The sequence below is a fragment of the Leuresthes tenuis genome, unplaced genomic scaffold, assembly GCF_036924035.1.
Source record: "Leuresthes tenuis unplaced genomic scaffold, fLeuTen1.0.hap1 SCAF_6, whole genome shotgun sequence".
NCBI lineage: Eukaryota > Metazoa > Chordata > Actinopteri > Atheriniformes > Atherinopsidae > Leuresthes > Leuresthes tenuis.
In genome coordinates this window covers 10,392,882-10,411,153 of record NW_027325360.1, presented here as the reverse complement: position 1 = coordinate 10,411,153, position 18,272 = coordinate 10,392,882, and the positions used below count along the sequence as shown (strand labels likewise).

Genomic DNA, 18,272 nt, shown 5'->3' with positions numbered 1-18,272 from the left:
TTTGGATTTTAGACTTGGCATAAACCAGTTGAAATCAACTAATGGTTAAATAACTGATAGTTTATCCATACTGCTGGAGTTTCAAGAATCAAAACTTCTGGAAAGAGTTCAAATCGGTTGCATGAGCTTCCAAGTTAGGTTTTATATCCCCCCACCACGTCACTGTCACAAATGTCAGAGGTTTGGCCATACAGCAGCGATCTATAAAGGAAAGTGAAGACATTCAATATGTGTTGGTGCTCATAAAGTTGAAGAATGTGGAGATAAAATACAAGTCTTTGAGGACAAAGGAATGTGAAAAAACAATGAAATCTCAAAATAAAGTTTTTGAAATGTGAAAAAGGAATCGTGGATTTCAGAAATGTTTTGAATATAAGAGGGTTAAGGCAAATGTAACTTGAAGAGTTAAAAATGCAAAAGAAAAAAAAAGATTTTTGGAGGAACTGTTGTAATTCAGTTGGAATGGAGACACAAATTGAGAAAATTTGGACAATGATAAAAAGGATGAATGGATTTAAAAGGGAGTACCAATATCCAGTCCTAAATGATGGCGAAACAATGGCTGAAAGAGAAGAGGACAAAACAGAGATGTAGGCAAGAACTTTTGTTGAAATTGTAGAAAACCTTAGTGAAGAGGGGAAAAGAGGAGGGGAAGCCATAATAGAGAAAAATTAGGAGCAATTATGAAATGAGCAAAGTCCCAATGATTTACTAAATTTATCATCTAAAAATACAGAATTGAATCGAGCCCTCAAAAAAAAAATCTAAATGTCATCACTTGGAAAGGATCAGGTATGATACATAATGTTTAATCATCTCAGTGAATCTTGTAAGGATATTTCATGGGAATTATTTAACAAAGTTTGTGAAAGTGGGAATCAGGGAAAGATTGCTCAAATCCAGAAACAAATATACATCAATTATGTTAATCTCCAACATCTGCAAAATTATGGAGACTTTGTGGAGACTTTTTTCTGACTCTAGTTCATCATTGACCAGTTTACAAAATAATTGTTCAGACAGCAGATCGGACATTCTTATAAAAATACACCAAGGACTTTAAAGAAATGACATGATGGGGCCTGTTGTTATATTTTTATGGGTACCAGCTAATGTCAGTACTAAAGGAAATTAAATGGCAGAAAAAGTCACAAAAGAAGCAATAAAACAGTGCATTCATTAATTTGATGGTTAACATCAGCAGGTCTGAAATTAAAAGCATCATAAAGAAGAAAATAAAAGAGAGATGGCAAAAGCGTTGTGAAGAGGAGAGGAAAGGATGGTGATTTTATACAGGACTACATAGTGCACTGTTCAGAACAGACAAATATAATACTGGCAGATGTGACTATGGTGGACAAGAAGTAACATTAGCACATGTTAGAATACATTGTCAGAAATATTAGGTGAGAAGACGGATGATTCCAAATTTAGTAAAGATATAAGTAAAATAGGATTTAACAGACAAAAGAATTCAACCAGTTAGTGTTATTATATTCTATTTCAGTATCTTAGAGTAACAAAGCTAAAATAGATGATTTTTTTCCCTGTAAAAGCATAATAAACCAAACGTCATTCTGATGCACACTCCCTACCAGCTGGTAGAGGTAATGCTAAAACTTAACAAAGAGGAAGTTCATGTGGTCCGCTCCTCTGTTTCCACACGGAAACATTTCGAAACGGAATTTCTTCCTGTTGGTCATGTCGTATGTAGCAGTGTTTACCGAGTAAATAAATTTGAAAAGAAGAAATAAAATTTGAGTACGGCCTCTAGCTCTTGTATTTCATCTGTTATATATGTTCGGCGGACTGCACAGTATCTAAATGGGTGCATATTATTGCGCCATATGCAGACAAACAACGTTCTCCGGAAAGAAGCATATCTTCGGAAAAAATCATCAAAGCAGACTTAGAGTGGTTCTTCTGAAATTTTTAGAAAAGGTAAGCAACTTTGAGTCTACAGATTCATAATAATTGTACCATTTGCAGTATTTTATCCTCACATCGCCGATGTTGTGAACATGGTCATGCTAAAGTTAGCCGCAAACCATCGGTCTTCCAATCATCTTGCGTGTCCTATCTGTTAAAAATTAGTACTGAATTACTGTTTTGCCATTCGCATCATATACTGTAGCACTTTCTGATTAAAATAGATGTATAATTCACTGTTAAATATACGTAATACGGAGTTCTCTCAATATTCTGTTGCCTGAATATATTTTAGGATTTCTCTGAACTACAAAACAGACACAAAACCAAAAGCAGGTATACTTCAGGAAAAAATGCTTTTAAAAAAACACACATAGACACTATGTTTCATAAAACAGAGCAATGGGGAATAATTCTTTATTTTTAATATTTCTTAAATTCCGTGCAGTTTTTCATTGTTTTATTTGGTGTTTTGTTGGTGCTTTGTGCTGTTTTGCAACGGCTTTGGTTACGTTAACGTTTCATTCGGTGTTGTACCTCAACGCAAATTTATCCTAAAAAAAAACTTATTTTTCCCCCAATGGTATGATCAATTCTATGTTTTACTCCAATCCTTTTTATGTTTTAGATTCAAATTCATTTATTTTTTTTAATGCTTGTGGTTTTCTTTGACTGACGTACATTTGCCGCGCAATGTCTCCAATTTCTTAAGTTTCTTGTTTCATATCAAGGAACTTTTCACTTGGTATTGTCTTTTTTTAATTTTTTTTTATCTTGCCCTTCACCTTCATCCATAACATTTGACAATTACTGTGTTTATTGATATATATACATTTATAATTGCATGGCACCACTAACAACACCCTCCGAAAATTACACTCACACACGCATGAAGGTAAAATTTACACTTTTCTTAGATTTTGTTTTTAGTTTTAATTTTAACACGGGTGTAATTTTTTATACTTTCTGTTTGTTTCATGTCTCCCAGGTGAAGGAAGCTCGCCGAACCCTTAAAAAACCCCAAGTAGAGAAGTTTGATTGCACCCAGCACAAGAAGACATTCTGGTGTTACTGCTGCGGGCTTGAAGTTGAAAGAAATGTTACAGACGAAAACATGACCGTGCTGTACGGAGGGCTGTTGGAACACATGGCGACGTAGGTTTTATGCTGTTGACTTTTATTTTAGTTCTTTTGTTTGCCTGGACGCATTGAGATAGCCTATCTCTGCTCGCGAGACATGTTTTAGCCTGGTTTGCACATATCTCTCGGCCTCTTAGAGGAGTTATTTGTTTTTGATCATCACTGAGAGGTTTGAAGGAGTTCATCAGAGAAAAATAAACATTTCATGAACATGTTAAGGGTTTTGCTTACTTGTTTCCTCAGCAAAAAAGGCAACTTGCCAAGTGGTTCCCAATAACAACTGTGCTTTGCTTGTGGGAGGTTACAGAAATCTCACACACTCATCTTTTGCTTCAAATGTGTTTGATTTCAGTCCAGAACACAAGACGAACACTCACAAGTTCTGGTGGGACAATAAAGCCGACCCAAAGTTAAGAGACAGAGTCATCATCACAGAGGAGGAAACTGAAAGGTGGGCCTAAAAGTCTGCATTGTCATTATTAAAGTTTGGGTCGAAAATAAAAGATTTACTCAGCTGGTAATTTTCTGTCTTTTTTTTTGTTGTTGTCTAGATTTAAATCTGAGGTCACAAAAGTGTTGGAATCATTTGTCGAGAAGGAGGATGAGTACGTTAAAGAGGTAATGCAAAATCATTTTCAAATATAGTCCACATTAGCTTTCATGTCAGCAAATTAAAAGATTGCAAGCTGAGCTGGCTTTTTGGCTAAATATGGACACAATCTCTTCATGGAAATACAGTGATACTGCAAACCTGATATACTTTATCCTCCTCTAGTGCTTTTTCAGTCAATCTAACGGACAGACAGATATGACAGATGTGTCCCACAGAATGATATCTTCATAGGATTATAAATATTTTCATTGTAATATTTTTTTTTCTTGTTTATCTTTGCATGCTTTGCAGGAAGCTGACTTGATCCGGGCCCGGGAAAAGCATCGTCAGGAGGTCTTTCAGTCTCTTTTAGAGGTTTGTTTTCCAAGGATGCAGTGGCAGTATCCATGGCTGTGGCCTTGATGTGTTTTTTTTTCTTCTTCTTCTTCTTCTTCTTTTTAATGTAAGATGTAAAATTGTGAATGTCAAGCAACAGTAATCACTTGGAAATTCTTTTTGAGACTGTTAGTTCTACGTTTATATTAAATTAATCAGAATAGAGCCAACCTGAATGTAAAATGAATCGAGCAGAGCTCTGTTGTGCAATTTCAAACCATTGTCCACTTTAATCGCGCTCAGTTGTGTTTGAATAAAGGGAAATTACCGTAGTTTAAAGTACAAAGATTCCTGCTAGCAAAATCAGTCAGATAACAATGATATTAAACACCACTGGAACATGGTGAGTTTACAAGTTAAACTGGTCCGTTGATCCCTGAACTTTCTTCAGCAATTTGATTATTACATCCCAGAAATACAAGAAATAATTGCGTTTGATTGATTTCATTGTAAAAACGGAGTTCAGTTTTAATGTAAAGTTAAAGTAAAGTGAAATCCTGTGCTTTATAGTTAAATCAAAGAGGGGTAGTTTGCGTTAACATAGAGAGCAAAGTGGTGTGTTAGGACTGCTGTGATGCAAGCTAAAGTGAAGCACGGCTCGATGTCAGACTTCCACTGTGAACCACTGTTGGCTTTTCCTGAATCAATACCAGCGCGATGAAGAGCAGGAGTTGTCCAATGGACCAAACAACACCAACGCTTCTGCAGAGGGTTCTGTCAGGTAACACCGTTTCTTTCTGATTATTATACTTTTTTACATTGCATAGTGTTTTTTTTTATCTTCCTTTTTTGGGGGGGTGCTCATTTTGTCTTCTTTGGAACAGCTCTCAGTTTCATTCTCAAGGATCAGACCAACATCAGGGCAGCAGCCTTGTCGACTCAATGGCTGAGGCGCGGTGGGCTCCTACAGGACAAGGCCTGACCTTTATCGGTTATCAGGTACCCTGACAGTTATCATTAAGAGAGGTGGAATAGTTAGTATTTTCTTTTTCTGTTTTTTCACATACACTAAAATAGATCCCTTTTTTTCCCCTCTGTTCCAGGATTCAGCGAGCAGTGGAAATGTTCATACAGGTAATGTGAGATGCCTTTTTGTAAGGGTTATAATTATAAAAAAAAAAAAAAAAAGTTAGCTGAAAATATACTGTAAATTTAGGTAAACGACATGAAACAAAACACTTTGGAAAGTGTACAAGAACACAAACATACTTTTATTTTAAATTAATGATTTTTTTTTTAAAATTAGATCCTGATGTCTCTTAATTCACTATCAGTGATGTGTTGAAACCTGGACTTTATTGTGTGATCAAGTGCTACTGCTCATTTCCCCTGAAGCTTAGCGAGCCTGACGCTTCAGTTCATAAGAATATGATGACTCTGCCCGGCCGTGGCCGAGCTGCTCCATATTTGCAGCTGCTGTGCAGAACCCACACATGCTTTGCACACTTAACCGTACATGTAAGAAGTTTTCTCTTTGCCTAATAATTAATGCAGTCCAAATGATGTAAATGTTAGGTTTCAGTCATTTTCTATATTATGCAGCATTTTGTGTGACAGTTAATTATTGTGTCAAAAAAGATCTTGGCCATGTCTGGATAATTGTTAATTGTATAACACGATGATGATAGTTGTAGCTTTGTTTGCTCTTCTGCCTTTAAAACAGCACTTCTTCTCTTTTCTATGTACCGTACTTAGATCTATTTAATGCTTTTCTTTACTGGATTAATACTGTTTTTGGTTATAAAAAAAAAAAAACCTGCAAACGCTCGCTCAAATCTGTTTTTTATGTGAAGTGCAAAAGTGTTAAATTGGCTTTCACTAACACATCAAAAGACTCAACGACTCGCAAAAGGAAACACAACAGCCAGGTGCACACGCTAATCTTCCATGAGGAGTCTATGGTCGTGGTTTCAAGACGGGGCACAGCTCACTTTTTCTTTACAGGAACCCATCTTTTGACTCTAAATGTCTTGGTCTGAGAACAAAAAATTCTTAATTATCTCAAAAAAGTATGAAAAAATTCTTGTCCAACAACTCGTGTCATAGTTCCAGACTTGTTCCCTGGGAATTAGCGGACCAGTTCTGGTCATTTAGTGGGTGTTACCCACGTTTAAACAAAGGACATCTAAACATTGGAACTTTTAGTGTAAAACTGGCATCAGTATCTTCTGTGTCTTCATGTAATCCAAGACTGATTTAATGATGACATCAGGAGTCAGTGGTGTGTTTCAGACTCGGGCTGTTTTGTTAAGGGCTGTCATCTCATGCTGGAGAGTGAAAGTGGGGATAAACCAAACACCTCCTTGATGGGATTTTGTGATACTTGAGTGTCTTAATGTTTTGTAATGTAGAATGTATCAAGAGATGGATTGGATTGATAAATCACCGTTTCTTTTCCATTGCTCTTGCCCACTTTTCAAAGCTCAAGTGGCTTCTTTAATAGCTATGAGCTCTGTGTTGTAGGTGCCGTCCCTCCTTGGCTCCAAGACGATCCTCTGGAGGGGTCCTCTGCAGCACAGCCACAGATCGGCCCATCACTACAAGACTTCCTCAAACAGAGTATGTCCAGCACTTTCAACAAGGCAAAAAGCCCGACCACTAACGTTTTATTGGTTGTTTAAGTTTACTAGAACATCTTGTCGTTCAATTCGTGGCTTTGTATGAATGATGCAACTCTTCAGGTCCCTCTACTGCTGCAGCTTGAAAAATCCTAAAACTAAACCTATTTATCTGATCTTGATCTAAATTGGTCTGATGAAATGATTATGCCAAGAGGGAAAAATACACTAACCGGGGCGTATTTGTCTTTTGCCAGAGGAGCAGCAGAAGCTGAGGAAGCTTCCACCAAACAGAGTGGGGGCTAACTTTGATCACAGCTCACATACGGACGCCAACTGGCTTCCCTCCTTTGGTAGGGTGTGGAACAGTGGCCGACGCTGGCAGTCAAGGTCGGTTAAAAAAAAAGTCTTCTCAGCAAAATTATTGTAAGCCAAGATTCTTAAAACTCAGTCTAATTCATTTTATTTCTTCACACTTTTACTTCAGGTCATCAGTACTATGTCAGGGTGTGTGCAGCAGGGTATTAACAGGGAAAATGCACGTTAATGAAGATTACTGTAAATGTGATCAGCAGTAAATGATGTGATACTACCATAGAGTACATGTACATATTAGCTGCCTCTGTTGACATTTAGTCTCTAATGCACCTCAAATTTAAGAGATTAGACAGATCCCTGTCAGCGACCTTTGTCACCCTGAGCTTTGAAATATAATTCTGAATCAGTCACAGCTCCAAGGTACTTCTATTGAGATATGCGTAGCCTCTCCCATAATAGAACGATTAGTGTGCAGTTTAAAAGAAAAAAAAAATCACTGCTCAGATCTAAACTTTTGACAGGTACGTTTTTCTGTAATGGCAGCTACTTTTGTATGTGATCATTAGTGTACATGAAAACCTACCAGCCTGATTTATAGTAGTTAACTCTGCTATACTTTTAATAGTCAAATGTTGTAGAGATGAAATCTTTCGGCTTTGTTTGAAATTCTTTCGATATTCGGTGTTACTTTCCTGTCTTGATTTTTTTTTTAATTAATTCAACCCACACAACCTCGGGATGCTCAGTTTAGATCAATGTAAGACCTCATACTATCATTCATGTGTATTATTGCACAAACTAAACAGATCTAAGATTAGATGGAAAGTATCCTGCAAGTACACTGCAGACAGAATTCCTTTCTGGAAGTGATCTTCCAGCTCCAGGATGTACTGGGGCAGGGTCAACCCTCCCATTATTATTGCTACTGGTTGGACAGTGTTGGACAGGTGGTTGGTTAGTTGGTTAGTGATTAGCAATGCAGAAACACAGTCATTTTCGTTTTTTCCTTCTTATTCAAGCACACCTCCAAACATACAACTTTTCTTTGACATACGTTTGCTCAAAACAAGATTCAGTATTGGCCATCAAATGTATTTTTTTCCCGTTGTCCCTTACCCATACAGCTTAATTAATCAGCTTCACTGTTCACCGCAATTACATTTTCACTTTTTCCCCCAACAGGCACCAGTTCAGACAAGAAGAAAGGCAGAAGAAGAGACAGAAAAGGAAGCAGGAGAACGGCACAGAAGGCTCAAAGAAAGCAAAAATGACTGAACAGCAGACAAATTCTGACATTTAAAACTTTGTGTGTGAGAGTTTGGGTTTATAGTGATGCTCATAGTTTGAATGACCCCCCCCCCCCCCCCCCCCCCCCCCCCCCCCCCCATGTCTTTTGAGCCATTGGTTGAGATGCTCAAGCTAATGAGACACCCGAATGTTAGGAAAATGTATGCAAGATGTTGTTTTGATAACATTATCTTGAATATTTGCAGTAAAGGTGATAACTTTCTGTAGTAAACCGAAAGTATTGGACATGTTATTTATATTTGGAAGTCACATTTGAATTTGCATTTTCATAGCCAAAAGCTGCATACGACACTGTGTTCCACACAAATAGTCTGTTCATAAGTATCCTACTCCATAATTGAGAGATTTCAAACAAGCTGGTACTCCACCTTAGCTGATCAGTAAGCAACGGCGTTTAATCAGTTTGAACAAAGTTACTGAGCTCTGAGGACAACACGACTGTGAAACAGTGACGAAAGGGAACAGCAGAGGGCGCAACGTAGTCTCCTAACCAAACCCTGTGTTGTCTGTTGAGGAAAGCAGTTGGTCTGAAACAAAACAGCTAAACTTGGGTTGTATTGGTCATCTTGAATGTAATATATCCTTTTTTAAGATGAATTTTATTTGTATGTTATTACGTGAAAATGAGAACATTTCTGAACTATTAGATTGGGAGCAGTGGTCCGTGAAAGGTTTTTTTTGTACACAATCATTAGCTTTCATTTCCCCTCTCACATCATGTTATGTAAAGAATTACTGGAAAAGCCTTGCAAATGCAAACACTGTCCCTTTTATAGATGAGTTACAGCTTGGTGTTTTTGTCATCTTGACACAAAACACAAGCCCCAGTAAGCCTTTTGTCATCATGCATATCTTTTAAGAAATCACCTCCGATGTAATGCTGTTCTTTTGTATTGGCTGTGTGAGTATAATGGGATGTGGTTGTTCTGCCAAGAGGGTTATTAATATAAAAATGAATGAGTATCCCAGAGCAGTAAATGCAATCTCTTATATTCCACTCCTTGAGCTTACCGGTTCTTCTTTTATCTTTTCATGTCTCCTCTACGTCGCAGAGTATAATAAAGCCCCAGTGTGCTGTGGGTAAATGGGCGTGGAGTGAGTGCAGCTGCAGTGTGAGGATACAACGTTTAGCTGTTCTATTCTTAGCTGTGTGACATGGCTTTCGCTGATTCAGTACAAATGGTAAGGAAAAAAAAGGGGGATTACGATACAGTTAGAAGAGTAAGCTGCGAATCTTTGTGCATTTATCTATAGTCAGTGTCGAAAAATGGTTGTCAGTTCAGCATGACTATATTTTTTTGTCCTTTCACATAGTAGTTTCCTTTTAAAAAATTAAAGGATATAGTGACTGCCGGGGCTTTAGCACAAAAGGCAACCCTGGCACTAAATACTGGGAGGGGACAAAAAGCACGTGTACTGGGTGGAACTTGAGGTAATCCACAGACCAATCACAGACGTAAGTTTTTGAATAAATCTGCATGTTTTAAACTGGACACGATCTCTGAGTGCTGATTGGTTGGAGGGAATGGGAACAGCCAATCGATTAAATGACAGGTGCCCAGCTGGACGTTAAGTCCCGCCTTCCACATAGTTGTCAGCAAACCCCGGAAATGTCCCCTTAAAGCGACAGAGGACGAAATGCAAGCAAAGGTTGTAACAACGAAAACAGCTGCGAGCACAAAAAAGAGAGACAGAGGAAGGGACGTAGCTTAGTCGGCCAGTAACAGAGCTATGTGGCAGGACAAAATGGGAGGACGAAACTGAAGTCGACCGAGCTTTTCGATTATCACGTAAACCACAAATGTGTCTAACGACGTCTGGCTTCGCGATCTATTTTCGTTAGCTACCTGGAAACCGTCAACGTAGCAGTAAACACGACAAAGATAGCAAAAAGGCCAAACTCCCAGGCGACAGGGACGCGTTAGTTCTGAATGCCTGGCTGTGTCTGAAATTACCTAATTTGTGAGGTGAGTAACTTAAAGAATCTTATAATTTCACCATCTCGTTGTCTTTTGAACCTTCTGCACTGTGTGAACTTGTAAGTATATCTCTACACGAATTAGACTAAAGGTCAGGCTATCTAACAAGTAATTTTGAAACGATCTTTTTGATTGACGATTCTAAGTCAATTCACGATTGTGAATGTGGGCAAAAAAATGCCTGGAATCCGGCCTGAGCCAGCTGATGACCTGACAGTAGCTTGCAGGATTTAAGGGGGCGTTCCCATGCTTTGTCTGCTTTCCTCACACTTTCTTTATGTGTGTGCATGCAGTGTGGGTTGGGTAGAGACGAAGTGATAGAAACCCCAGTGTTTTAATTACCGTTGATGGATAGATATTTGTGTGTTTGTGGCATGAAAATGCACGTGTGAACATTTAATTTCCATTTAATTGCACGATCATTGTGCATCTGTGGGCTGTGCTATGAAGAGGGATCAATCAGCAGTGGCATATATCTGTGAGATTATGACTTAGCCTCAGAGGTGGAGTGATGATGATCACTGTGAAGCTTACAGAGGAGAGAGGATAGCATTGTGTGCAGTGGGTGTATTGTTCCCTTGGATTGCACTTGGGAGTTGACTTGCATCATGCAGTGAAGAGGGCACTGATGCTTGCACTGCAATCACGTTGCAATATTTATAAAATCTATAAATTGATAGCCTTTTATTTAATTGTTATAAGGCTCATGTGCAACACACTGCCTCCCATTGTCCCAATAAGCATGGCTTGATGGCATTGCCATACACGTTATGCACACATGTTTGCACTCTCACACTGCATCACTCATTTGGCATGTATGCATATGGGTATTCTGCAGCTGCCTCACATGTATGTAACCCGGACGTTTGTGCACACACATGTAGCCACATTGCTGCAGCAAAGTCCACGCTGTTCTCTTAGAGCCACCCCCCACCTCTCTGTCTGGGAGAAAGCAGTGGGCTTTGTCCTCAGCTGAGTGTGACGTCATGTGGCTCTTTGCTGTAACCAACCCTAAAGGCGATGTGCATGTTGTTCAGCAGGCCCGGGTCTGGGCTTGTCCCATGAACAAACACGTCGACTTAAGTTCCCAAATGCTGAAACTTACCTAGAAAGAAGATTATTGATGAATGCGGTCTGTTTAGCTAGGACAGACACATTTAGGAAAATCTTCTCATTTCAAAAGAGAATGAATGAAAGATAGATCAAATGCTGCAATGTTGGTTATGAGACTTCTTTAGAAAATTTTATTTTCTATGCATACTACCAAGTTGAATACATTGAATAATGTAAGACAGTGGTCATGACTGGTTTGTATTTTCTCATCATATGGAACCACAAGTGTGTGGTTAGGCTTTGTAAGGGATGAATGTAATATAGTTAACATGACACTAACTTGAGGCTGGTAATTCTATTGGAGCCCAGTTTCCCCTAATTCTGTCTGAATAGATTAGGTCCAGACAAGCAGTGTTACAGCTTCTTTAAAGCAGTAACCTGCAAATGTACACAGTGCCTTACCAGCAAGACAGCTACAGTTTTACAGTTGTATTCATGGCTAGGTCATCTGATAATCTGTGACACTGACTGTAGGTTAAGGGACACAATTCATGCTATGTTCCTTTGAGTGTTCAGCCTGTCTTCCTACAAAGTGAATATACCAAAGTGAGTTATTGATGTTTATAGTTGCAGTCTCTTCTGTAGCATTCATATCTGACATTACTTTGTATGGGATGTAAGTGATGGTGGCTATTAAATGCTTTAGGCTGATGAGGGCTTGTTGTCAGTCCTCCAGTGTGTGTCTGCAGGATTTGATGCTGGAGATTACAAATGATTATGTGGGTTAGATCCAGTACTCAACACTGCTTTGGGGCCATATTGATTTCTAATGTGTGTGCGTGTGACTGCATTTGTGTGCGAGCGCATATCTAAATTACATCTCTTGAATTTTAAAAAAAGAAAAAAAAATCACCTTGAAGGGTTACGATTAAAGATTGCATGAATGGACAAACAAATATGGTCTCACCAGCATGGGAATGTCACTGTAAATTTGATTTATAGCTTTTGACTATCACCCAGAACTGGTGTGGACTAGTCAACTGACAGAGCAATGTCTCTTGTTTTAGAAAAACATAAATACTACCCTCCTCTGTAATTTTTTATTTTTTGTCCTATGTCATAGAAACCTTGCGCTGTGAGGGAATAAAGGCCGTCCTATTCTAATGTCCTTTTTTGTACTTAAACTTTGCAAACAGGACATCTTAAACTTTGCCTGAATCATTTCCACATTAATGATAATCAACTGTCTTCACACTTTGGTTTGAAGAAATTATACAGATTTTTATTTTATTTTTTTCTACTTTTCAAATTTTCTTAGAAAAGTCTCTCTTAATATCAGCTTATTCCTCTGAGCTTCTATTCAAAGTTGAACATGCATAACTTTGACAAGTTCCACCTTATCCAAACACTTAAACTAAACCTAGCTTCTGGCTCACCAATAAAGGTCAAACTGTGTTAACAAGAGGAAGTAATAATTTTACTGTCGGGTCTGCAGTTTCACATCTTTATAACTATGTTCCTATAGTGCTATCTTACTGCACTTACTCTATTAATGTATTTATCAGGAAGTGAGGGGAATGCTATTGAATTCAAGAATGGTTGCGATAATTACATTGATTGTTTCAGTGCTTTCAAAGGATCTGATGACAGTTGTAACCAATACATAATATACAAAAAACAGGTAGTCACCTGTTCTCCATTATACATTTATGTGATTCTGTTGTTTTATATTTCAAGTTCCTACTTTAAGGTCTGTTCTAACTGACTCAAACAGGTTGTAAATATGCATTATCATCTGTGGTCAGACTACTTTAGCCAGGTTGGATTGTCATTTTTAAAATGTTGCTTCTGATTGACCTGGGAAATGGTGAATAGTGCTTATTAAATTGAGTTGGCTTGATTAGGGGGAAAAGACAATGAACAGAAAAGGAAGGAGAGCCACAGATATCTAGTGTAGCCTTTATTTAGAATATAAATAAGTAAGTTGATTAATATATATCGCTATATCACGAATTTAAAAATAATAATCTTAAAGCTTACTTAATGGGAAGAAATGATCATTACATCTTTGAAGAGACTGTTCTTCCCTTGAGTCGTTCTTTGTTTAGCGTTAAATGGCTTCATCTATTGCAGAGACCTTCTTACCTTTACTTTGAATTAAAGGTTTGAATCAGTTGACAACAGAAGCCAAGAGAGACAGAAAGGGATGCCAAGGAGACCGTATCAGCTGCTGAATTAATCAACATGGTTTGGCGTTACACCCAGAGAAGCAAAGTGCTTTGGCATCCAGTTATCTGTAGCTGTTTTATTTCTAGCTGTTTAGTTTGAAATTATTTTGTGACAAACTGTATATTCACTTGGAATTGTATTTATAATGTGAGGTTATCGTGTCATGCCTCCTTCAGATGTCACACGTGCCCGAAAAGACTTTCACAAGGTGTATCCTCGGTTATACGTCCTACAGCAAGCCTCCTCTCTCCTTGCTCCTCTTTCCTCAAGTATACATTTTAGGAAATGACTCGGCGTTCAAAATATTTGGGTGTGGAATATTTCCTGGTCACAGGCAGAAGGATGGAGCAGAAAGGAGAAGAAAAAAAAAAGGGATGAGTCTTTGTACATTGTTTTGTGCTGTCTGGCAAATCTCAAGACATGGAAATCTCAACAAGACTGAGTTTCTTTCCCCTCAGTCCCATTACTTAAACCTGTTCATCACCATTGACACCTCTGTGGTGGTGTCATCCTGGCTCATAAGAGACATGGCAACCTTATGTTTTCCTGGATGGGATCCTGCATGACAGACCCTACTAAACATTGAAGTACTTGTTGATTACTTTTCCCCAACATCAGGAGGATTTGTAATCTTCTGACAATAGAGGTAGGTAGCCTTGTTTTTAATCTAATTTCCTGCCACTACAACTCCATCCTTGTTACTGCTCCCATGTCTACCGTCAGAACTCTGGAACTTTTCATCCTAAAACACCCAACTCGGCCTGAAATTTATGCTTGAAGAGATCCAAAATGTGCAAATATTGGACTGTTTAAGAAAATAAATAAAATTGACCAGCCTCTTTCATAACTGTAACTGGCACACTTCTGGATCGTCCTCTATGAGGATAAAATGGTGGAGGGAAAACATTTTATTTGAAAAACAAAATGCTGGCTTTTGAAGGCTTTCTAGGGCGAGGTTATAAGTGATCATCTGTACATTTTAGTCATTAGTCTGAGGACTCGGTCAAGGTTTTTCTCTTGATTTTGCTTAGATTAAGTCAAGACAGCAGAGTCCCTGCTCAGCTTCCTCTGCAGGCTAAAAGCCACCTTTTTATAAACATCTTATGTCTTGTGCTTGCTTTTGTCTTTTTAAGAAGAGCAATCCTTAAGCACAGGTACTGATGCACTGAAAAAACTTTTCGTCATGTTTACTGTAATAGCAATGTACACACATTTTTGGAGGATATATAACTAGTGCTAGGTTTAAACTTATTAATTTTAAGTTGCATTTAACAAAACATGAATGTACTCTTGGCTTCCAAAAAAGCACCAGCATTAATGAGCAGTTGTTGGTAGTTACATATATCTCTCTGCATTATATAGGTCAGCACAGAGCTTATAAAGCTAAGGCCCATTCATTCTCAGCACCTATCCTGTTCGTTTTCATTTAGCTCCTCCTGTCCATTGCTCTTGCTGATGATGTTATTTGTCTTGTTCTCTGCCCGTGCGGTTTATATTCCCATCTTTCCATCTGTGCAGATGTGGTTTTCTCTGGGATATTTTCTGCTATTGAAACGAGTTTCACGAGTTTCCAAAGAGTTTTTAAGTGGTGGTATACAGGTCCAGCTTCAAAGAGCACATAGCTTTACGTGTATGTTTGAATCTGTTAAGTAGGCCTTCAGAAACATGTAGAGTCTTGAAGCATCACAGAGGCTGATTTGTATCTTAATTTGTATGCAAATTTCTGCAGAGTGTTCATGTGTAATGGTATGTCTCCCTTCTGTCATGGAGACATGCAGTCAGGCTTGAGGCAGACAGAAATGGGAAATATGAGGAAGTGGTGCAAGAGAATGATATGCATATGCATATGTGTGTGGCAGATTGACCTCAGCAGTAATCCTGACCAGACCTCTCTTCAACCTTTATTTTGAAACCCCCCCAGACTGAAGTGGATGAGAGATTCTACATATAAGTGCCCAAACACATACATTTAGGCCATTTAATTTGACACTGGTCCTAAAAGTTATTGTGAAAATGTTGCACTTTGGTACCTAATTTTCCTACCGTCCGCTTTGCTCGGTAATCAATCATCAGTCGGATTGGCTGGTTGAATAGTGATAGTGGGCTGGTTAGATATCAGTACTTTTTTTCCTTTCACTCCCCAGTTGACAGAGTGGACTATATTCTGTTAGTCAAAGTAGGGCAATACTGTCGTGCTATGAGTTTTCCAAGGATGAAAGGGGAAAAAAAAAGGAAAATCACTTTCTTACTATATATTGCTTTTATCACTTTTTACTATAATTATATTATAAAAGGTATACACCAAGCAGTGTACACCAAGTAGTGCTCAAAGGCCTAGAAGAGGGAGAAGAGAAAGAAACACTTGCAGACAGAATGAGGTAAAGAGCATCAGAGATGGATGAAAAGCATTTGAATTCAGTGTGAAGGATTGAGAACTGAGAGGAAAAAGAGGAGCGGTGGAGTGAGAGGGAGCTTTATTTCCTGTCCTCCGTGAATAGGCAATATATTTCTCTGGAACATTCCTCTGAGCTGGCCCAGCCTGTCACCAAGACTCAGTGTGCCACACTCCTTCCCATCTCTGGACTTCCTCCCACTGCACTCTGTGTCTCTACTTTTTCTTGTGTGAATCGGTCACATATTACCAGTGGTAGATGTGGCTCAGTAGTCAAAACAGGCATACGAAATAAATATATATATATATTGATGTAGAAAAGATGACTGGAATCAACAAATTTACACTGAACTTTAAGGTCCTACTTGCACATTAAAAACATTTCCCTCCAGTTACATGCACAGATGAGTCAAGCCACAGTTGCAGCTCAATTTGGTCTTGTAACAGGCCCACTGCCTGTGTCCTTACATGCTTGGGTGGGGAATCGAGTTATTAAGTGAGGTATGTCCAATCTTGCAACGCACGCACACACACACAAAAGCGATGTTTTAAAACCAAAGCATAAAAACAGGACACAAACCAGAACCTAAAGCCAAAGGATCAGCTGGTAAATTATTAGCCATTACACATTGTGCAACAATGCAATGCTAGTTTTTTTGCAATGCCTGAAACCATTGGAGCTAGAGAAGGAGAAGAAAGAAATGAAAGATGAATTCTTAAATTAGAAAATAAAAATGGACATGACACAGTTCCTGTCTCTGTTGAGTGGGACTTCTCATGGCTCCGTTACTGTTGAGCCCCCATTCTTGTGAACTGATATGCTGGGATAATTCTGCTGATGGTCACCTAAAAAGCAGCTGCATGTTGGAAACCACTGTCAGCTATTTTGAGCCTCAGCATTCCATATGGGAGTCCATTAACTGCTCAGGTACATAATCTTTGGGTCAAACAATCTATTTTACTTAGGAACCTTCCTCAGTGAAATAACCCGGAAGTATTTAAGCAGCAGCCATGATTTATGTTTAAATTCTCTAGTTGCTAAGAAAATTAGTTCCAATGCTTCCTGTAACCCTTTAGCATCCTGCTCTAGCATCTACCATAAAAGAAAGTATGCGTGAGGACATTACTTTGTCAAAATGTCTTTCTATTAGCAGTAAAGTTATTTTTACACTGTAATCAGGAAGTCTCTTTTCACTTTGGAGTGCAGATTTCTTTAACGCACAGCTGGTCAAACACGCCCTTCAAGAGGGAGTTCACCTCACCTCACCACCCAGTTCGTTACCATGCTCTACATATGTACTGTAAATATAAAGAAACTACTCAAGGTGGAAAACTGCCTGCATGTCATGCTATCTGATGATGATGATAAAGTTTTGGATCGTAGCACTCAATCTGTCTGAGAATCATTCAGAGGTCCTATTCTATTGTAAAATGCCAGAAGAAGGAAAACAAATTTTTCAAGACACCCCTTCTATCTTTCTGTAGAGAAATAAGGAAGTGTTTTAAAATAGAAAGGTGTGTTCGCACAATGACTGAGGCAGCTGAAAATAGAAAATCAAAATACAATATTTCAACCATATTACAGCATACACATTTGTTGATATGTTTCAGTAAAACCTGAAACATTACATCATCAAATTCAAATGGTAATTCAATGGGGCGGGAGTCACTGTCTTGTAAACATTAGCTGTGAAAGTTACTTTGAAACATGCTAATAGACACCAATACGCGCAGGAGTTCATGCATACTGAAAAAAATGCTCAATATGGTGCAGGTGCACCCATCTCAAATAGATAAGTCATTCCCACCCTTACACCACCTCCACTCATACACTGTTTTTGTTCTTTTCCTCTCCAAGAAAGTGTATGATTTAGACCTTGTTTCAAAACTTGTCTGTCAGAAGTGTAGCAAACAGATTTGGATTTCGAAGCGAAGCTGGTTTTGGGCTGGTTGAATGCTGTCAGTTGAGGAAGTTGGGTGAACGCCCCTGAACGGAGTTGGTGTTGAGAGGCCTATAAAAACAGGGCATGTGTAGGGCAGCATCTCAAATGCCAATGCAAAAAAACGCCAAAAAATCCAACTCTGACGTTGTCCTCTAAACATCAAAACAAACACTATCGTGTGCTCAAGTCAGGATAGTGTGAGTGTTTAATGGAATGTGAGCGAGTGTGCGTGTTTTTTCAATGCATCTTTCTCCTCAGCTGCACCCACAGCACCCTTCAATGGGGGAGGGTCTTCATAGAGAAAACACGCCCTTTTTTCCCCAAACATGGAAACCACATCAGCTCTTAAAGGAACAGAGGTTTGCAAGGGTTTGTGCGTTTTATGTATGCTGAATCACAGGATCTCGCATACAGTCCAGCTTAGGAACATAAAAC

General features: G+C 38.6%; 2 protein-coding genes across 4 annotated transcripts in view; both read left to right on the top strand.

The window, feature by feature from the left end:
* Window positions 1–18,272, top strand: part of atosb (atos homolog b) — a 176,025-nt gene that overhangs the window by 141,804 nt on the left and 15,949 nt on the right. For 2 of the 3 annotated variants that reach the window (XM_072387521.1, XM_072387519.1), the window contains exon 1: window positions 8,314–10,208. The exons of the other annotated variant lie outside the window; for it this stretch is intronic. The gene's annotated coding sequence lies outside the window, so the exon portion shown is untranslated. Of the gene's footprint in view, window positions 1–8,313; window positions 10,209–18,272 lie in introns of those variants that run through there. 3 annotated transcript variants of the gene reach the window in all.
* cenatac (centrosomal AT-AC splicing factor) lies at window positions 1,688–8,295 on the top strand. The gene is made up of 11 exons (XM_072387522.1): window positions 1,688–1,941; window positions 2,918–3,084; window positions 3,422–3,520; window positions 3,621–3,687; window positions 3,974–4,036; window positions 4,711–4,778; window positions 4,882–4,996; window positions 5,101–5,131; window positions 6,521–6,616; window positions 6,873–7,005; window positions 8,116–8,295. Exons 1-11 carry the CDS (start codon window positions 1,825–1,827, stop codon window positions 8,231–8,233), a joined length of 1,074 nt encoding a protein of 357 aa, XP_072243623.1. The 5' UTR covers window positions 1,688–1,824; the 3' UTR covers window positions 8,234–8,295.